The following is a 22,370-nucleotide window of genomic DNA, read 5'->3' as shown; positions in this document are numbered from 1 at the left end:
ACCTTCTCTACACCCTGCACCCCTCCAGTAAAGTGTCAGTACACACAGGAGCTGAAGAGAAGCTGCTTTCCATTGCTGCGAGCGAGCCTGTCACAAGCTGAACTTAAGCACTTTGTCTAAATGGCTCCTCTAGAGTCTTTGTACTATATTCGCCATTGAACTTTCTGCCCCAACTCTTTAGCTTCAATAAACCCTCACCTGGAAATAACGACTGTGTTACGAGGGAGAATTCAAATATCCAATTACACCGCCATTTCCCAACAAGATAGTTTAGGTCCCGGCAGGGACACAAATCATCAGACAGGGGGGAAGACATGCCTGGAGTAACACATATGCACGCATGGGCCTTATGAATAAATGAGCCGGCCGTGAAAACGCGTCCCATCAGACTGAAGGATTATCTTACCCGTGACTTTGTTACCTTGGCTGGGGGCAAGTCCAGCATTTCCGCACCGTCTTGGCTCAGCGACACTCCACCGACTCCAGCCAGGGATCGCTGACATTAAGCAGCTTTACACACCGAAAAAGAGTGCAGACCATTTCCAATTTCTGCTCCTTTAGTGTTGATTTCAACCTTGCAGGTGTGAGTGATCACCTCTCTGGCAAACGATATTCATACAGGGGATAATAGACACAAATCACGCAGTGCTTGCTCATAATCAGGGTCTGTATATCATCCCTGTGACACACATCCCTTTCGTTTCTTCCGCTGACTGATTCAAGAGGCCATTGAACAGGAGACCGTCAGCTGTTCCTCCCATCCTCCATACAGTACATACTGTACGGTACACGTCTGAGGAGTTATGGTTGGCCGCAGCACGTTCAGCTGAGACTGAGAAATGGAATATGGGCCAGTGATGTCACACTGGGACATAGTTAAAGGCAAAACATCTCGTCACTAGGACACCAGAGTGGACAGCTCCAGAACCTGCAGGACCAATAAGTGAAGGATCGGACAAGTCGTTATGGGACTTTCTAGAGTGTGAATTCATTGCTGCTATGGGCTGTAAAGGTGAAGTTGAATATCACCTTTATCTGTCCAGTAAACAGAAGATTTGTGATTATTTTCTGTGGTTGCTTTGATGCCCACATCTCTCTACATATTACACATGGAACATATTTCATGGACATACACAATATTCTACAACACAGTGAGCTTACTGTTTAAATCTTGAAGACTAAGACTAAAGCTAAGCAAACAGCCAAAATGCCTGAGGACCAATATACTGTAATGATACACCAGCACACACAAATGAATTACATCAATCTCTCAAGTACTTCCACTTAAATAAATGTTCAATCACACAATCCTATTTATTCTAAATCGAATTCTTATTAGGTGTATGTGTTTCTTTCTGTTAAAATACTTTGTATAAATAATCTATTATCGCATACCTAAAATAAGTTGTTTTTTTTTCCACTCCTACCTCATATCCTCTTCATTTGAGAGCTGTTTTGACATGCTATATTGTCAGGACCCGGTTAAAATGGCCTCCCACATCTGCCCACTACCGCAAAGTTGCTTGACCTCCCTCAGCTCCATAGCTGACATTCACAGACAAAATGAAAATACTGAGAAATGAATAGGAAAGAGCAGGAGTTTGGAGATATGCAAACAAGACCCAAGAAATTCTGCTACTACTACCCTGGGTGGGTGTCTCCAGCCCACTCCCGCTTGCATTGCTATTTGCAGTTTCTCAATGTACCCTAGCCCCTGCAATAACATTGCACCAGTAGCTCTCAGCATCTTTGGAGATTGTATGTGATGGATTCCTAATAACTCTCAGTCTGTTCTCTGAAAGACAAGGTTAAGTGTGGTGTACTGCAGGCTGCCTGCTTTGCAATGGCATTTTGCCATTCCATATTCCCTGCTAGTTATGTTAATTCACCCTGGTAGGTCTGAGAGTGTGTGTGTGCGCGCGTGCCTGTGCGTGTGCGCGTACGCGTGCGCGTGTATGTGTCTGCAGAGTTGTGCTCCGTCTCTCTGCCACACATCTGTCGAAACCTTGCCTGATACAGGGGAATAGACACAATGTGTGTGTCTCTTATTCACATCAGGGTGAAGATGAGCATAAAGGCACTAAACCAAAAAAAAAAAGTCCCAAAGAGCAAAACTCACTGCAATTAAAGGCTGTACACATTGTTAGGAAAGAGTACGAGCGAGAGGGAGAGAGCAGAGCACACATTTACTCTGTAAGCACAGCACTGTTGACTCCTCTGGCGTTCCCACACCTCTAAGTTTGCCAAGTGAAGCGTTTCTCCACTTTGGTACTGGACATCTATCACGGCCAGTGCCTACAGACATTGCAGTGAAGTCTCCGGGGAAAGACTGGGCTCTTGTTATTCTTTCCTGTAATGTAACTTTGGGGATGGGAAGTGCTGAGAAAGTTACTGAGAGCCGCAATGAATATCTTTTTGGCACCCGTCTATAACCATATGAGTCATTAACTTTTGGAGTTTCCGCTTATGGATGCGTTCCTGCCCTACAACAAAAAGCTAAAGCGCTACTCGCGAAAAAGAGTACAGTTGCGTGGTCGTATCATTGAGTAGCTCAATTTGCGGCACAAAAAAATCTTGCTGTACAAATGGATGGAAATTACAACATGTAGAATGCATTTTAAGACGTCCCACTGGTCGTCTGCTTAGTAAATACATCAAATATTCCATGAATATATATGACCACCAGATTGCATATATTGTGAATTTCATAAAATCCGACAGACACAAGGAATGCGCTGTACACAATGACGAACTGAAGTAGCCTGCATTGATCGCTCCATCAGAACCGCAGCTGTATTTCAGAACAAACAGTCTGGCACCGCATTCTGCATTCTGAGACAGCAGTACTCAGACAATGATAGCGGTGATCCCAGCCGATGTTCAGTCTCCGCTCGCGACACACTTGTCCCACACCGCATTGAAACTGAAAATCTTGGCTCGGGGCAAGGGATATACTGCGCCCACCTGCTCGTGTCTATTCGTTTCTGTTACCTCTGTTTGACCGGGTGAAGGTGATCGGACAGCACGATGCCCGGACGACCTCAGAGAGGCCGAATATCAAATTTTCCGTATAATATAATCGGCCACCCAAACAAACCCAATCAAAATAATATTATAGTGGTTTTATGAGTCCTGCATATACAGTTACAAGCTGTAGGCTACATAATTTCACACTCAGATTTACTACGCGATCAAAGCATTGGAGGGCAATCTTGTTTGGCTTAAACCTGTGTAAGCATCGTTAGAATGGCTAGAATATGAAGCATATATAGAGCTGCAGCATGATCTCATATTTGCGAGTATTCTGTGTTCGTTTTAACTGGCGCAAATAGAGCCCGGGACGTCTGAATCTTCAATAAGTCCATTTAATGTATCAATCTGCATGTTATTTCAGGCGGTTTTCACCTTGTCCCCTCTGTCTCATCTTGTATTAAACGATGATGTTCGTGGCCATATGGAGTTTTTCGATTAGCTAAGCTTGCAAGCAGATGGCATATTACTTTGTGAGCTCTGCTTTAGCTAGCAACAATCCTAAAGCGCTGCCTTGCAGAACGTTCTGAAAACGCTCTCCCAAAAGAGAGAAAAGGCAGCGTAAAATTTCTGACGTATCTCTACTGACACCTTGTGGAGAACACGTGAAGTTAACTGAAATATTGTAAGCATGTTCATCATATGTGTGCGTGCATGCGTGCATGCATGCAGTTATTTGTTAATTTATTTGAAGTGATGAACTTTATTTATAATGGTGATGCGTTTGATCTGCGATCGACGTTCTTAAATAGGCCTAGCTGGTGTATTTTCTTGAAAAACCAAAATGCCATGTCCGCTATAACATGATTGCTATCAAACATTGTTATTGTGTGGCATGAGGTACTTTTTCCTGTCGTTATGAGAGGGAGGAAGATATTTTGAGAAAGTTAAAAACCCGCTTTACATTTTAAATCCCGAATCTGTACGCTGCAGGCTAAGAGGTTCCCTTTTCCATCAGACAACTACAAGTCCCATGATATATATACGTTTTCCGGTTTTTGGACTTCCTTTTCCTGAAATCCAGGAAGTAGGCTGCTTGGAAATTGAGGAGACAGGATCATTAACACTGTACCTAATTTAAAATAAACAAATAAATAAAAGATTGTGTAGCTATCTAATTTAGTGCTGCAACACGATACAGGATGTCTAGGCAATCAAACAGAACCACGGAGAGCAAGAAAATGGTAAGTCCAGGCAGTTAACGTTAGCTAGCTGTTAGCTAGACTGTTTTTGTCTGGGTTTATAACATGCATATTGGTGATAATAGCTGTCATTTAGGTCATATGAGTGCCTCTTCAACTACACATTGTAGCCATCTACAACTGAATAGACTGTATGCTTCGAAAAGAGAAAAAATGCGAAAGGTTGAGCGTCATTTATACATTGTCTAGCTAGTTAACAACCGGCCACTTATGCAACTTAGCTGACTTGAGTGGTTAGCTATCATTAAAGATCCGATCAGGGACATTTTTGTTAACTACGTGCTCCATCGAATGCATGCAGAGCTTTAAGTGTCATCTATCGTAAAGTTACATTTCCCCATCGTTAGCTTGCTAGGTGATCGACTAGCCGGCTAGCTGCAGTTTGACTGTCATTTCGTTATCCATTCAGTAGCGTGACTTCCGTTGTTCACATCGCGAACCAGCTAGTCAGTATTTGACGCTGTCCTACAAATCACGTTTCAAGTTTCATATCTAGCAAGCCATCGATAAAAGTGGGTTAGATAGCGTCAGATGGCTAGCCGGCATAATTATACGATCGTATATGAGGATACTCACAAGCAATGTAGCTAACTAGCTAATCATCGCATTGCGCCGTGTCAGCAAAAAAAAAATCATCTTGATGAAATTTTGCGTACTCAAAAAAAAAAAAGTCCGTTGTCCGAATACATTAGCTAGCTAGCTAGCTGGGGACCGACAAAATCACGCGTCCCGCACGCCAGGCACGAGCTAGCACTCATTTGCTTTAATAACGCCAGTGTGTGTATGTTGTTTGTCCGTGTATCCCTGTCACTGCATTAGTTTCCTGATGATGTCTCTCTCCTCTCTCTTGTCTTGCCTGCCTCTCCCTTCGCCTCTCATTCCCTAGCTTTGGTATTTACCATTTATTTCAGCTTCTGCATCTATGCATCGCATGGTAGGTTTTTTCCACATTTGTCTGATAGCTGTAAATAAGGCATGTCTTCAGCTAAGCCTGAAATCGTTTCCCAATGACGCTGTAGCGGGGTATTTCTTTTATTTTTTTGGCTGGGTTTTAGACAGCAATTCTTGACTCCCAGGCCGTGTATTTTGCACTTTACTTGGTAGTTTTTTGTTTTGTCTTGTTTATTTTTTATGGTCATTGGTGTGACAGCAGGACAGACTATAAAAATGCATCTTATGCAAGGTGCTCACCCGTTTGGGAGCACACTTTTGTAATATTGGTGCTCAGATTTCCAAGGGTTCAGGTGTGAATTGTGGAACATCTACTCAAATAAATCACTCAGCCTTTAACTCTGTTGGGCTTAAGTGTGGTTTCTTTAAGACAAATTGGCCCTAAAAAGGGCTCCATAAATCATCCCTCTTCAGAAATAGCTGAGCTGAAGTGCTTTGCAGAGTAGGTCCTGCATAATAAGAGAAAGGAAAGGGCAAAGGAGTGAAAGGTTTTTTTTTTTTTTTTTTTGGCAGAACTCTCAGTTGGCTCCAGGTACTTGTCACGGGACACAGAACTTCTTCCTGTGTTCAAAAGTTGCTCGGTGTCGTATATTTTAAGCGAAGGGTCATCTTATTGCTAGTACATTGGCTGAGCTGTTAGCGTCGCTTCCTTGATTACAGAAGGTCCAGGGGTAGATCCCCAGGCTGAGTGGCAAAAAAGACTTTACCAAATGGTGTCTAACCCTTGGTGCTCAGTTACTCAGCACACGTTAGTGAAGAGGTGAATTATGGGTAACTGTCCTGCCATGAGCAGTGATCTAGGCTCCCTAGTGGGTAGACTTGAAGAGCGGGGATAAGTTCTGACCCTTTGAGTTTTCCAGCAATGGATATGGCTTATACAAGCTTTCACACAACTTAGTGTGCCTAGGCTCAAGTACAGATTTGCCTTTGCCTGTTTACCATTGTCATAATGACAGTGTAATAGTAACTCTGCATAATCATGCTAATGCTAATTATCTGCCAGTTGGTACCATACATAAGCATGCATTTCTGTTCATGTAGGGCTTCTGACTTTATTGTCCTGGAGCACATTCCCTGGTTTGACGCCACCACCTCGTTCTCTGTGTACTCGCTCGCTCATCCCGCTCATATCCCTGCCTCCATGCTTCATTTCCTATAAGGATGAATAAAATCACAGCTTCTGCCTTTTCCCCCCTGTTCTTTTTTGCATGTGGAAGTCGAAAGCTTTCAATAAACTTGAGTAATATTAGCATGGTTCAAACAATGTCTGTGAGTGTGTGTATATATGAATATATATACACATGCACACATACATGCGCACACACTTTATACTTTATGCTAAGGAGAAGGTGCGGTGATTAGAATGAAATGTGCAGGTGCTGACCACAGACGGTCATCTGTGTCCGTTTGTCTGTCTCTGTCTCACCCGCAGAACTCCGAGCTCTTCACACTCACATACGGAGCCCTGGTCACCCAGCTCTGTAAGGACTACGAGAATGATGAGGAGGTGAATAAGCAGCTGGACAAGATGTAAGTGTATCCGGTGCGGTTTGATCAGGGTGATATAATGATTGGGAACACAGAACCCACAAAAGTCAAAGTCCCATGCATGCTTTCATTACATTACATTACATTACATTACATGCATTTAGCAGATGCTCTTCTAGAGCGATTTCCAGAACAATAGTATTTCACTAGCCAATTTGCAAAGTGTTTTTTTCTCTTCCAGAGCAGGGAGAGGGGAGGGAAGTAGGGGCTTGGCTCTTTTAACCCCGAATAGTGCGAAATGTGTCACCTTGGTCCTGTTGAGTCCTCCCTGACGTGCAGAAAGAAAGGGGCAAATGTCTGCTTTTTTCAGTCTTTCAGATTTGTGTTTCCATCCTGCAGCAGAGTGCCAAATTCTCCACCCCCGTAATATTTTAAGGGGAGCGGCGGCGTGCCTTTCGCCTGGACGTCGCTCCGGAGCTGCCGGTTTTAATCCGTTTGCTCAAAAAATAAAAATAGCAACCACGCGGGCGAGCTCTCGCTTTGCTGAAATTTGTCGTCGGGATCAGTTCCTGTTGTAATGGAATATATTTTCATCATGGGATTCCGAGTTTCAGCTCATAAATTGTTAGGACTGACAGGAAGTCTTAGCTTTCATATCTGCTCGGCGGCCAGCTCGGAGCGCCGTGCTTGGTAGATCCGGATAGTTTGCTCGGTTTGAAGTCGTGCATGGCGGCTAATATTAATCTATCGAGTACAGTGTTCTTTCAAAAATATGCCGACTTCAAAGCATTCCGTCTTGCATCAGTTATTTTCCGTGTTATGTACAATGATGGTGCAGTTTAGGCCACATTGTGTGCCCGGCTATGCAGCAAAGTCTTGGTCCATTGCACAGACTGAAGGATTAAGTGTCCTTTTCCTGAAGCATCAAAAATCAAAAGTCATGTAAACAGTGATCTTTCCATATTCTGTAACTGACCCCTTAAAGAAGGAAAATGTTAATAATTTCCTATTCATCATTGAATGACAGTGCTACTAATACAGCTAATTGTAGAGTGAATTACTCGATATTGAATGTAAAACGTTTTAAAACTGCCTCACTAAGTAAAATAAAAAGCAAAATGCAAAATGTTTCACACAATCAGCCTTCATTAAAGAGATGACTAGCCAGTAATTCCATGCTTTTTTTTTTTTTTTACTTCAGATGCCTTGGCTAAGCCTTGGCCATGCTGTTGTGCAGAATGGGAACAAATTATTTTTCAGCCCCTATTTTGAAAAGATGGCCGACGTTTTTGTTGACTTCTGTCTTGAGTCGGACGAGCTGAGAATTTATTCTTCTGAGGAAAAAAAAATGTGCCACAAATCAGAGCAGTGAGAGCCTGAGAGAGTGCAGTGCACATCTGGGGGCGAAGTTTGATGATGATGATTGTGAAAACAACCACACAGATGCCAGTGGGCTGTAGAAATTTTACTGATTGTCTGCACAGAGTTATCGTTTAGAGATTCAACTTTGAAAAGCTGCACAGCTTTGATTGCTTGTTGATTGGGTGTTTTTTTTTTTTTTTTGTCACTTTCTTCTGGACAGATTTTCTTAAGCTATTTCACAGGATGGTAACCAAGCAGATATTAATATTAATATGCATTACCAATACTTGTGGAGGAGGAACCAGTGACTGGATTGGACCCAGAGGTTCCAATTTTGTTCAGATCCCTGGAGAGGAAGTTTGTTCTTTTGGAACAGCAGGGCAGATTGTAAATGCAATTGAATGGGTATTGAGAATTGACCGGGAGTGAAATGAAGGAGATTGACCCCCAAGCCCCTGGCAGAGATTGTTTTGTTAAAGTGGTATCTTGCATTCAGCCCGCCGTTGCGCTGAGAGATCCTGTCCAAGCCTTTTGAATGCAATCTAGATCCCCTCATACACCAAATTTGGGTCAGGTCTGGGTCAGGCTCGACTTACTCGCTCAAATCCAAACAAATCTAACATTCTCTTTCTCAGGCCATGACTTTTTTTTTTGGCTCTCCGTTAAGGTGTGATCGCAGAGAATATAAATAAAAGAGGAATTCAAATGGTACGACTGCATGGGGATACATGGGGATATTTTGTACTTCGTTCTGAAGCTGGTCTGACCTGTGCTGCCTTTCAGGGGATACAATATCGGAGTGCGGCTCATCGAGGATTTCCTGGCTCGCTCCAGCGTGGGGAGGTGTCACGACTTCCGAGAGACGGCCGATGTCATCGCGAAGGTAACGGAAGCGTGGCAAGCTCATCATCCTGGAATCCACCCTGATAAATAAATACAGTTTAAAGAAATGCACAGGGAAGTCACTGAAATTTGAACTTCAGTCTGCAGTAGCCTGCATAATTTCTCACTTTAATCCTGTATTGTCTTAGAATTTTTTTTTTTTTTTTTTTTGGAATCATGCAGGTGAAGAAATATGTGATTGCCAGCGCAAATCCAGCAGTGTATACACATGTGCACTGGCACAGAGTCCAGTGGACTCAGGCAGAACCCTTTGCTTATTGCCTTTGTGCATACTAAGACACTCCGTTACTTACACTAACAGATCAGCTCACGCTGCAGGAATGATTCTATCCAGTGCCGCAGCACCAGACCAAGTCCTCAAATATTAATCTTTCCGAGGACTGTTTTCTGTTTCTGTGGTAGTGCTTAAGAGAGCTGGGCTTTGGACCGGAGCGTTGTGGATTTGAATCCCTTAACGCTGCTCTTGATCCCTTGAGCCAAGGCACTTCAGACGAACCTAGCATTGGAAGCAAAACTTTAACCATGTCATGATCCACAAACATTCAGTCAGTACTCATTACAAGTCCTCTGGAAAGATTTTTGTTGAATCAACTGGCTTTGGGACATTAAAGAGGTGTGCTAACCACGCCAGGTAGGAAAGGTGCCAGTGGGTGTGTTGACTGGGTTTCCCCCACAGGTGGCATTCAAGATGTACCTGGGCATCACTCCAAGCGTGACCAACTGGAGCCCTGCAGGAGATGAGTTCTCCCTCATCCTGGAGAGTAACCCCCTGGTGGACTTTGTGGAGCTGCCAGACAACCACAGCAACCTGGTGTACTCCAACCTCCTGTGTGGAGTGCTGAGGGGAGCCCTGGAGATGGTGAGAAGCAGGGGGAGGTGTGGGGATAAGTGGAAGTGTGGAAATTTGTGAGTGGAGCTATGGCGATAAGTGAGTGGAGCTTTAGGCGTTAGTGAGTGGGGGTGTCAGAATTAGTAGCAGAGGTATTGGGGTGAGTGTGAGTGAGTATATACGGGTAGACAAAGATAGACACCTAAATGCCTGAAAGACAGTATCAGCGGTATCAGTATCAGTTTAGTCCACGTTGGCTGACCCCGCGGTTTCCATCCGCAGGTCCAGATGGCGGTGGACGTCCGGTTCGCCCAGGACACGCTGAGAGGGGACAACGTGACGGAGATCCGAATGAAGTTCATCAAGAGGATCGAAGAGAACCTCCCGGCTGGAGACGAGTGAGGCGGGGCCCGTGAAGAAAGAATCACGGCCCTATGAGCTGCAGAGGGGAGAGACTGCAGATGTGATGAGTGTGTGTATATAAAGGGACTCAGTAAAACCTCAGAATCAGAGTTTCATCTACAGGGGCACCCCGTCTCATGTTACGTCATCGGACGCTTGGGGACAGGTTTCGCCGTCTCCCAACAGCACTGAAACACTCATACTGAGAGCTGCCGTGAGGGGGATGTTGCACTCTGAGTTCAGAAGCGTCCAATATTTTCTTCAGCTTTTTTTGTTTTTTTATTGTTCAAATTCAATCACGACTATTCACACTACTACTAGTGTATTTCCAGTATGTTAGTACAGTAGCTAGAAAGTGGTGCATTCCAACCTATTTTATTATTGTGCAGTTTTTTTCGATGTCTTAAACAAGACAATGTTAGTCTGACAGTGGCTCTCTCTACACAGTCCTTGTTTTTATCATTGAGTCATTTTTTTCTTCCTGTTGCAGAGAAAACAAAATGCCTTCAGCACGGCAATTTAACTTATAAAATATAATAATAAAGAGATTTAATAAACTCACTTGGAGATGGAACATAATCTCCGACAATGTCTTTTTCTAAATCCCTAGTAGCCGCACTTGATTTGATAATACCATTGTCTTCTTCCAATGTGTTGCTAATCCTCTCATATGTCTTCATCGATTGCTATAAGCTCTGTGTGTGGTGGTGGGGATGGGGTGGAGGAAATTGCTCAAAGCCTTTAGTGTTTTATTGTGTTTCTCATGTTCCCTCTTTATGTAAAATTGTTTTATGGAATTACTAGACTTTTACAAGACCAGTATATCTTTTTTTTACTGTTGTGGGCGATTAGTGTGGAGAAGAGTATTTGTAATTCAAACTGAAGGATACACTACACTATACGTCTGCCTAAGGCTCTGTGAACACTTGAAGGCACTAGTGTAGAAATATTTCAGTGTGCACTTCAATGCATTTAATGGTGCAAGTGACCCTTAGAGATGGCTTCACCGGCTGATAGGAAGACATAACTACAGCCTAAAAAGACTAATACGTCAACTGCATCTTAGTTATTAAGTAAATGGTTTTAACCACTCTTTTAAAAAGTCTTTTTTTGGCTTATATTATTGGTTCAGCAAGGTTGTTTGTCTCTTCTGTCTCTTCTTAAAGCTCCCTCCTGAGCCATGTCCAAATCTAGATTTCCACCAGAACTATAATTTCTGTGGTTATTGTGGTTTATGTTTAAAGCACATTTAAACTAGTATGATTTCTATCATAGAGCACTGGGGTGGCCCTTAGTCTGGCCTGTAGGCGGCCAGAAACAGACTGAAAGCTGCTTCTCTTCCTGCCAGAGCAGACCGTGACTCTGGGTATGAGAGTGGAGCATTGTGGGTCAGGGGTGAGTAATTAGCTGACTTGCGCAGTGTAGCCTAACCTGGCAGGTCTGTCACCCAGGTGAAGTATACGCCTGTTAAACTGCAGAGCACAGATGTTGGCTCAAGACGAAAATTCCAAAACGGCAGCTAACCGGCCGTCCCCGGCCTGTGTTTGTTTTAGCAACGTGGAAGCAATCAAGCGCTGGTGCGTGTGCCGGTCAGGCAGGACTCTTCCGGAACGATCCATTTTAATGAGGTGGCGTGTTAGGGGGGGGGGGGGGGGGGGCGTTGTTGAGGCAGGGAGGCGGAGGGCAGAGAGGGAAGGCCTTGGTCAAAAGCCCCTTGTTTCCCCCGTTCCAAACACCTGTGCGAATGATGAACGATGAAGAACGATGTCATCGCTGCAGGCATCATTCAGGAGCCAGTGCAGTGCTCTCACCTGTCAGGTCCATCACTCAGAAGCAAAACACAGGTGACTATTCACAGGTTGTGTTTTATTTACACACACATCGCTTTACTTTATCGGTTGTTATGTCATTTGTTCTTTTCTTGTTAACTCCTCCCATTTAACACCTCTGTAACTCAAGCCATTTTACCTGCTTTAAGTTTTTTGGAAGAGCATCAGACACACTATTTTGTTCTCCACTCCAGTGTGAGAAGACATTCTCATACCAGCAGTGAACACCAGAGGGAGTTGTGTGATCATTTCATTCCAGGAGTGCAACGCCTTTACCAAAGCTCTATCGTACTGGTGATTTAGCTGTGCGGGGTTCAGAACACTTATTACCCTTCATGCTGTAACAACTCAGGGCAAGGGAAATTAAATGAATCAAAGCTGAAAAAAAAGATGTGAAAAATGTATGCACAGCCATGTCAATTATGATATAACCCCCCCTTAACGAGTGTCCTAAATTATAGATACAATGTGCGCGCTGTGTAATGTATATATTGGAAGGAGACAGGGAGGAAATGTTTTTGTGCAGACGCTCAGTGTAAATCACTTGGCTGAATTAGCCACGCTATCAGGGGGATATACAGCTGGGATTGTGAGCTGTGTGAAACGGGAGCATCGCTCTTCCATATGCTCACAGGAATCTCTCCCGGTGCGTGACAGCTCACCTCTGGTGATGTCTTCTCTCCCTCTCGGCCTCGCAAGTAAGACCTGTATCTCGTTTCGCCAGGAGAAGCCACGCTTCGCCTTAGCCTCGTTTTGCAGGCATTGTGAGGGTGTGTGTGCGTGTGTGTGTGTGTGTATTTCTTTTGGCAGACAGCTGCTGAAAGCAAACACCGGGATGAGGAGCAGAAATTGGGGGAGAAAAGGGAGAGAGAGAACGTTCTTTCTGGTTTGTTCTGCTCTTTTCTTCTCTGGCAGTTCACTTTTGCAGCCCAACTTGAATCGGGCCAGTTCCCCTCTGATTGAGTGTGGGCGGCAAAGCAGAGCCCGGGCTTCTCACCCTTCAGGGGAAGACTAGTAAGGGTCAGGCTTCTCGCTAACACTGGGAGTCTCCCTCTGTCTCTCTGAGCAGTGTTTAGTCTTCAGTAAGTTACATCACAGCGCTGAACTGCAGGTTAACCGCACGCAGACACACAAGTGCAAAAGTCACAGTCACCCCTGCCCCTTCACACGATTCGTCACCATGCTTTTTTTTTTCTCTCTTTTTTTTTTTTTTTTTGAACCCCTGTCTTTTTATTAGGACAGTTCTAGCAAACAAGTAGCAAATGTTGCAGACCTGAGTCGATGCTCACCAATCTAGTTTAAGCCCTCTAAACGGTACCATGTGGCCTTTATGGAAAACAAATGGGGAACGGCATGCTGTAACAGTAAATTCCTGTAGATGGCCGGGCCCTGGCCCACAGTTATTGAGCCCCCCCAAACCCCTCCTCTCCCTCCCTCACTTTCATGCCTTGCCAGGGAGCTGTGATCGGCGGGATGAGGGAGAGAGAGGAGGGAGAGGCGAAATGAGGGAGAGGGGAGGGCCCCGAAGAACACACCTTGTGGGAATATCAAAACACGGTCAGCGGCATGGCGACGCATCCGGAAGGCCGGACTCCCATGATGGAACCTTCCGGGTTCTCCCCTCGTACGTCCCGACCGAGCTAGAGGACAGCTGAGGGACAAGTTACGGAGGAAAAAAAAAATGGGGGTCTGCAGAGATGGCAGACGGATTCCCGGAAACTTTCTGTGATTCAGACAAGCTGGAAAGTGAATCCCCATATCCGGTGCAATTAATAGCCAGATCTGATATCATGCAGTTGAGAGCATGCCTCGGATGAGATTATAGAACATGTCTGTTCTGGGGTTTTTTGGCTCTTGGACCTGAGAGCAAACTGCAGATCCCGAATGTGCTCTCGTTCACCACATTTCCTGGCAGCCGCCATGTTTTCACATATGAAGGAACTCCTAATATGGCGTTGCAGAACATGCTGCCATGTGTTTCTGCCCCGGCGCCTGCAGGGCATTATGGGAGAGGACTCATGGCCCACTTCCTGTCTTAAGGCACTTCCTGTTTCACTCGCTCAGATTATCTGTACTGTCCCACTTTAAAACATTGTCTGACTTTGTTTTTTTTTTTTTCCTTTCTTTCTTTTTTGTGGTCTCCCCTTGTCAATTTAACAAGACCAATTTAATGGATAACAATGGCAATATGGGGGGATTATTTGAGTCATGGCTTTGTAATGTGGCATACAATCTTCTGGCACATCTGACACACTGGCCAAGGATGCTATAGTTGCCTGGAATTCATTAAATGGAAGCGTTTGGCTTTGCAGTGGGTCCAAGAGAAGGTAGAGGTGGCCTGATTCAGACAGTAATCACCCCTTCATTTTTCCTGTGGGGAATGCATACAGGTTTAAGAATGATATCAAAGACAGGACGAAAAAAGAGGCAAGCCTTTTATACTAGAAGAGCTGGACACCATTCAGATGGATGAGGTGGGCTGTTGGGAAAGTAACTTTTTTTTTTTTTTTTTAGCCAATTTTTTTTTTTTTCTAGGCACAAGTTTCTCTCTTTGGAGGGAATAATGATGTTGCCCATAATGGTGTGTTCCAGGAAGGATTATTAAATTTGAGGGCAATCTTAGCAGCCAACATAGCCTACATTGTGTCCATCTGCACCGCTGGATGTTTACTAAAGCAATACAGGTTGGTGAAGTACCTGAAGTTTACAACTGTAGTGCCACATCTGAGAATCAAACCAGAAAACTCCCTGTTACACTTACATAGACATCTCATACTTTCTCATGGGTCATAAATCCTTATGGGACCTTCTGTAGACACAAATGAATGACCAATGCTGGAGCTTGTGATGTCTTACAGTGATACACTGCATTTTCCATCTGCATGGTTCCATTTTTTACATAGTAAAAATAGTGCAGTATTAATGTATGTCAGCTGCCGTGAAGCGCCGCAGTTGTTTATGAATGCTTTATAAAGTGGTAACACATGGTCGCGATGGTACATTGCGTTTGGTTATTTTTGAAAGGCCTTAGGAAGTAACGCTTAAAATAAAGCGTGACCTTAAATAGATTTGACCCCACCGTGTGGACCGAACTCCCATGCTGCACCTGGCGCCTCTCCGCCATTGTCTTGAGGACCCATCACGTTACGCCCGGGAGACATAGCCCCCCCCCCAAACCCCCCTACCTCCCCAACCTCCCTGCCCCCACCTCATGGTGACCTGCAGCTAAACCGCATGTCTGGGAGAGTAGGAGACGAGCAGGAGAGTCTGGAATAGTTTTTCTGGGGGGCAGAGACAAATGAGTGGCCAGGGAGCTCCGTCCTTCCTCCTCCAGAGTCGTCCAGCTTGCTGTCGACCCCTTGCTGGAGGAGTAACAGATCACCTGTCCGTGAGGGTACTGTCCCTCCGAACTCCCCTCCCACGCTCATACCCTGATTGCCTTATCCCTAACCCTGGATGTGCCCACACCCTGGTTCCTTCCAGCCACCTCTCCTGGGGGGACAGGGTCATGTTGATACCCCCATCCTCACCTTCCCTGTCACTCTCTCCTTCCTCTGTCTTTTTCCCCCTCCTTTTTCCTCTTTCCTCCCAGTATTTTTTTTTTTTTTTCCTAAGGTTGCATCCTCCCGCTGGAACTGACTTTCCTCTGGTTCTCATTTCCCCTCTTCTTTTTTGATCTTCCTCTCTCTACTTGCTCTTTTTTTGTTGAGGCTTATTTTTCTTTTTTATTTTTTTGATGTGAGGTTTATCTGTTCTCTTCTGCCCCTCACTCCTCTGCCTGACCTCACCACTTGAGTGGATGGCATTATGTAATTCAGGCAGAATTCTTCAACTTGGAGTGGTGCAAAAAAGGAAGAAAAAAAAAAACATGTCACGTTTGATTTGACACAGTCCAGTCCCAGAGGCGATTGGTGCCTTGCCGACTTCAAGACTTCATTATTCCCGGGTTTCGCCTCCAGGTTCACATATGGGAGCATACATTTGTATCAATCTCCTCGATAGTAATGAGCATTATAATGCGTATTGAAATGCTGGAATGCGGGACTGCCAGATTGCCCGGGCGAATCACCCTGAGCTTCCTTGACGAGGACATGCAGAGCACACAACCCGAAGTTTAGCTGTGCCGGTCTGTACCGCTCTGTTCAGGTCCAACAAGAATCCACGTGTTGTTACCTGTTAGGACCCCTTGCTTATTAATTCACAGGCAGTGTACTAGGCTGACCATTGACCCCAGTTTACAGAGGTGCTTAATAGGAAACTGGGCCGTGAGAGGTACGTGCATTCATTAGTGTGCAGTGCACAAGGTCAAAGGTCACAGAGGTGTGACTGCAACACTTCGTAATTGGCAGCATATGGTCCACTTGAGTGTTCCTAGAAGTGAACAGTCATCCACTGTGACGTGCCACTCCATCACCTGGAAACGGCTGCGTGATGATGTCATCGTCAAACCAGCTCGGGGGCTGACGGGTACTCTGCCCCATGTCAAAGGTAGCTCTTGTGCCACGAGGGGGTCTGTCCATACCCTCAAGGTAATAAAAATTAGGGGCTGCCCAAAATCCTCTACGCCAGGCCTAATCCAAGCATGAATGGAGTTCTGTGCTGAAACAACTGCCTCTTTCACTGCACCAAAATGGGGATTTTACCCTGCTTGAGAAGGGTGTGGATCCAGAGGCTTTGGTGATAAGCTCTGTTTTTGCGGTACCTGGGTGTTTTCCAGAGGGTGTTTGGGCTGGCTGCCTGGTGCTGCTGACACAACTGTTCGAAACCACTCGCCAAGGGGGAAACAGTGGTGATCTTACACAGAGACAGCAGATGGAAAAGCAGTGGTGTAAAGAGTGACCAGAGCACAAATATGTAGCGATACCTGGTCCGTTAGAGACCACAGTATGCTATTCCCAATGATATTCTGAAGATGCTGCATTTATAACTACCCCAGGCAACAGCTGGCCTTATGAATCAGTCATTTCTTCTGCCTTCTCCTTGCCCAGCATCCTCATGGAAGTTTGTTTCAGGTGGCCCACAGAGACATATCTGAAAGGCATATCTGTAAATCTGAACAGTCCAAATGGAGTTTAGAATTGTATTAACTCCTGTGATTCACCGGTCAGGGGAACCTGTTAATATTCTTTTGCCAGGATGCATCTATTATCTGCAGGTGGTAAGGCTTCCACAACATCTGTGGCAGTCGGAGAGAAGGGCACTTCTATGACGAGGTGACACAAGTGGCAACATTCAGAAATGCTTATAGAAGCCGAGCGTTGAAATTCATACACACATTCTGCAATACTTATCTATGTTTCCAAATGATGTGCACTGTGGATCTGCCTACCAAGGTATCCTCCTGTAAGTACAGAGTGGTACATCTTCAAGCACATTTATGTGGCGGACACATGGCAGACTGCGTAACCCTTGTGCTTACTCTGTAAAGGGTATCTGCCACAAAGAAAGAATCCTTCTCATCCAATTTCTGTCTCAAGACTGTCCCCACAAGCCATCCTCTGCTAAAGTCTGTGGATGTTGCTTAGAAACATCCTAGCAACATAATTCTCCTCAGCTTCCCTGGTACCCCTAGTATTCTCTGCTAACGCTCCCTACATATCTTGGATATTTTGCCGGCAGGCGACCAATTCACAATCAGCGAATGGAAGCTCAGCCATGCGCGCGCTATCAGACTGAGATTACCGCTCAGCCTGACCATAAGTGGCAGCGCAGTTCTTGCACTGAATGTTTTCAAAGTATTAATATCAGTCTATCAACACCCCAAATCACTTCATATGGCTGATTTTCAACTGCGTCAACACGCATTCAAAAATACCGATCCTGGCGCTGTAACGTAAACATGAAACGTCGCAGAATGTTTAACTTCACTACGCACATGCTTAATTTCTATCAGTGGCCCCGCAGACTGTAATGCCCCCAACCGGTTTGGCCTGAGCTAACGTCTGTGTGCTAACAGGGCCCGCCAATGCGCAAAACACATTTTACATATGCTCCGAAATATATAACTCTTTCACCGGAGCGGCATTTGAAGGTGCATAAAATAAACGAACTGTGTGATTTTTTACATGTCATCCGCTGAGCTGTCAGTGTGTTCGCCGCTGCTGGGAAAAAAAAAAGGATGAAAAACGATCTCTCTTCACTCTTCACTTTATTTACTATCTTTAGGAGGGTAAACAGGCTTAAATTCAGATCTGCTTTCCAGCACTCAGCAGCTTCTCCTGAGCTTACTGGATCTCACTTGCGGTTCCCTTGTTTAGGGCGTGCAGGAGATTTTCCAGCCACATTGCCATTTGCTGTCAAAGACAGTAACACCTTAAGACGGGAGTGAGGGAAACTGAATTACCTGTGACATATAAATATGACTAGCACATTGCTGAATAAAAAAGATCATTTTTCGTTCTAAAGTAGATAACACGAAAACAGTTAGGAATAAGGATTGATCACATTGTCATATTCTGTTACCATAAGGAGCAAGCATTGCTGCTGTAGTAGGACATTAAGCATTGAGAAGCTCTTCTTCATGCAGAAAACTGTAATCCACTGTTATTAGCCATCTGTGTCACCTCATCTGTTTCCAGATATGACATTTACATAGTCATTTTCATGTGACGTATTATGTCTAGTGGATTATACAGCTCCAGTACTGACATTGATCATTCATTTGTTAATGGTGGGACCAGGATTTTTTTTTTCTTTTTTTTTTCATTCAGTGCTCATTTTTAAAGTGACATAAATGTCTTGTTTTTGATTAACAGAGTCTAAAAATTTCCATTTGCTGTATAATCTACTACTTTTCCATTTACAGAAACACTTGATAAATGGCACTATTCGCTGTTAAAGCATAAACCATTATCTGGAAAATCTGTAATTTTTCATGCATTATCTGGTATGTTAATGGTTAGTGATAAAGCACATACATGTAATGTATTAGTTTTGGTATGTCATTTAATTTTTTCTCTTCAGAAACCGAACTGACTGTGTGTACTCATTATCTTCTTTGTGCATGGTAAAAGTGATCTGAGTCTTTATTAAGCGCTTTGGTCTGTGAATTCTCTGTATGTCACTGACTTCAAGGTGAAAAAGTCTGTAATTTAAAAACTCTGCTTGAAAATCCAAACTGCAACAACATCAACAGCAGCAGCTGAAAGTAGCTCTCCTGCAACAGAGAACAGTTCTCTCACACACGGTCTGATGTGTCCCACGCTGTCCCACAATCCTCTGCTCCTCATGTATCCTACAGGAGGAAGCGAGCGCAGACCCACACAGAGACGAATCAGTCAAGGCTATTAACGTTCAGCTGAACCATATGATTGTCCCTTTGCTGTATAATTTTAGGGGTACACATTTGTTTGAGTGATGAAATGGGAAAAGGGGAGGCCTTCCTGACCCGTGGCGCTGGTCCGGCAACTCTCCAAAAATATGACGCCAAGCCCAACCAGTTCCACATGTCCGACCGCCGCACAGAACACCCCGGAGAGCGTCCCGGTCCAAACCTGTTCTTAATGGGGTACCTGCCGCATGCCGTCCTCCAGGGATCGTTTCAGCACCTTGTTCAAGGTGGATCAGAGGTCACGCATGTGTGTAAGCCACACATACACATACACATGCAACCACATTAGAGAGAGGTCCCCAATCATCCCTCCCAAAAATCCAGAAAGTCGGGCAAAATTCAGAACAATGCCAACCCTATGTAAGTCCTCAAGTGTGAGAAATAGGGTCAGGAAATGGTCCACACACACACACACACGTAATAATATGCATAAAACTCCCTTGGGCACACAATAACAACACCCTCTGTATGGGCCACTGAGAACTGAGACTGCTCACTAAGAGAGATATGGGTCCTTCCTGCCCACCTGATCCCAGTCCAGGCCAGCAGGCCTATTATTGCTCTGGCTAACGCAGAACTGAAAGCCTGTGTTGTTGCTGTAAATTTTTATATTTAAACATTATTATTTCAGTGGTACTTTCTTGGCCTTCATCAGCTCTTCATCACCTTTGCAGAAACCATTTAACAGCTGGAGTTCGACAGAGTCTATAGTGTATGCTGGGCCTGTATTGAGAGGATTGCATGCAATTCAGTCCAGCCGAGTGGAGCTTTATTAGAAAGACAAACAAAAGCACTATTGCCAGAGCAAGAATGATGCATATTATACATACGCACAAGTATTCATAGTAAGAGAAAACATACATAAACCATGTGTAAAAAATATATATATGTATAAAATGTGTGTGTGTGTGTATGTACATATATGCACTAGAAAACCAGAAAGTTAAATTGATAAGCAACAATCAACAATGTTTCTGTGTGTGTTAGTTTCTGTTTTCTCAAGTTCCAGATAAGACATGGTGTTGGTCTGTTGGTCTGGTCTGGTGAGCTAAATGACTAATTATTGCCCTGCATGCATTGCTTGAGGGTTTTATGAATAATTTCAAAATATTTATTATTCATTTATTTCAAAGTATTTTCAAAATTTCTACATTTCAATGGGGTGTTCATTTTGTGTGATCCTGTTTTGTGATGAGACCCAATAATTCACTACTACAAAGAGCCACTGGCTGGGTGATGCTTTGGAAATGCATTAGATTTTAATTGGTGTGCTTGAATTGTTAAGCCTCCATTTGGAACCTTCACCTGTACCCTAGAGGATGAATTTTGCTAATTGTTAGTTTGAGTTAATTATTAAAAGGGCCCTTTGCCATCTGTCCAATTGAAACCTACCATTAGCAGATCACATTCTATCAATTGTATCAAAATCTATTAATTGTTAATTGTGTAACTGTTTGCCATTGTAATTATCCGTGTGCATGTGAAGTCAGCCATTGGTTGATGGGCCACACCTGCCTAATGAGAGGCACATTAAACACAGGTGTGTGTGTGCGCTGCCAGGCTTATTTTTCTGAGCAGCTTGTGGTGCTTGTGCCCAAGTCTGGGCTTCTTTGTTTTGCTTATTGCATTGCATTTAATTTAATTATTCCCCCCCCCCATCTGTTCTGTTGGGTGACAAGTATTGGCTAGCTTCCACACACTCCTCTTAATGGGACAAACCTGTTGAATTAAAGGTTAAATAAATTAAAAAAAAAAATGGCATAAAGGCCCTGGGCACTGTCTCCTTTAATACATTCACTGCAAGGCTAAACTTTCCTGAGGCACTAAGAGTCAGAACCGGGTTTATGTAGCTGTCGGTGTTCTCTAGGGTGCTGTTGCCTAGAGTAAAATTATATTTATTTACCAGTGGTGGCCTTTTTTCCTGAAATGTCATGACTCTGGTCTCATTCATGTTCACCACTGGGGCCCAGGTCTGACAGTACTTCAGTAAGGGAGGTAGCCTGTGCTGAAGCCCCTTTTCAATTGGAAACAGCAGGACCAGGTTGTCTGTATACAGTAGAAATCTGACTTCAGTGTTGTGTGGAATGAGTCCAGAGCGTTTGGTCTCTGAGAATTCATCAGCTCCCACTAGCTGTAAACTCCAGGCTCTAGAGATCACAGACCAAATCCTTATTACAGGCCCGAGTTTTTTTTAGGCTTTTGAAATGAAACTTCCGTTTGATAAAATCCAGTGTGTGGCATAATGGTATTGTGGTATTGATAATGGTATTGATCTGTGGTAAAACTGTGGCTAATCCCAAAACTTTATGACAGAAATGGAGGCAATTAAAAAATGTATTTGATAGACATTTAACAAAGGTGCTGCATTCATTTAACAATGGGAACAAATGTATTGCAATGTTTTGGGGGGGGGGGGGGGGGGGATCAAGATCAAAGAATTTTATATCTGAAATGGTTCCTTTCACGGTTCAAAATGTTCTGTCTGTCTAGTGTGCTATATACTGAAGACCGAGAAATTATCCAGCAGGATTACTCAAAGCCTGGGTCATGATTTTTGCTCCTGAGTTGGTGATGCAGCTCCCTCCCCCCACATGCCTTTGTAAAAATGTGTGCCATTTGTCATCCGAAACTGACACAAGAAAAGTCAGACAGCCGATATTTTGGACCAAAACTCCATTATTAGCTTAGATATTTATCACTTTCACTCATTTGAAAGGGAGAGAAAGCGCACAAGCATATTTCTTGTGTCACCTGGCGATGGCTGAAAAAACAAGCTGTGACCTTTGAACTTTCTTTGAAGGCCCTGTACAGTCCAAAAATGCTTTGTTCGTGATCGTAACAGTGTAGATACAAAAATAACACTGAGAGGGATTTATTAGAGGATGCCAGGATGAAGTATGTGAACAAGTAGTCTGAAAATACACAGCTTCTGGAGGACTGGGAATCAGGATCTTACTGCTTGCATAATAAGTAGAACAGTTACTGGGATCACAGCTGTAAGAGGCAGTGTGTGTGTGTGTATATATGTATATGTGTGTGTATAT

General features: G+C 44.1%; 1 protein-coding gene across 1 annotated transcript; it reads left to right on the top strand.

The window, feature by feature from the left end:
• Positions 1 to 4,049: 4,049 nt before the first annotated feature.
• Positions 4,050 to 10,736, top strand: trappc3 (trafficking protein particle complex 3). Its single transcript, XM_036515850.1, has 5 exons — positions 4,050 to 4,214; positions 6,616 to 6,713; positions 8,817 to 8,916; positions 9,613 to 9,795; positions 10,048 to 10,736. The coding sequence occupies exons 1-5, from the start codon at positions 4,173 to 4,175 to the stop codon at positions 10,165 to 10,167; spliced, it is 543 nt and encodes a 180-aa protein (XP_036371743.1). The 5' UTR covers positions 4,050 to 4,172; the 3' UTR covers positions 10,168 to 10,736.
• The last annotated feature ends 11,634 nt before the right edge of the window (positions 10,737 to 22,370 follow it).

This window comes from Megalops cyprinoides, chromosome 21 (assembly GCF_013368585.1).
Source record: "Megalops cyprinoides isolate fMegCyp1 chromosome 21, fMegCyp1.pri, whole genome shotgun sequence".
Classification (NCBI taxonomy): domain Eukaryota; kingdom Metazoa; phylum Chordata; class Actinopteri; order Elopiformes; family Megalopidae; genus Megalops; species Megalops cyprinoides.
The sequence above is the reverse complement of the archived record's forward strand: the minus strand, read 5'-3'. Positions and strand labels throughout refer to the sequence as shown.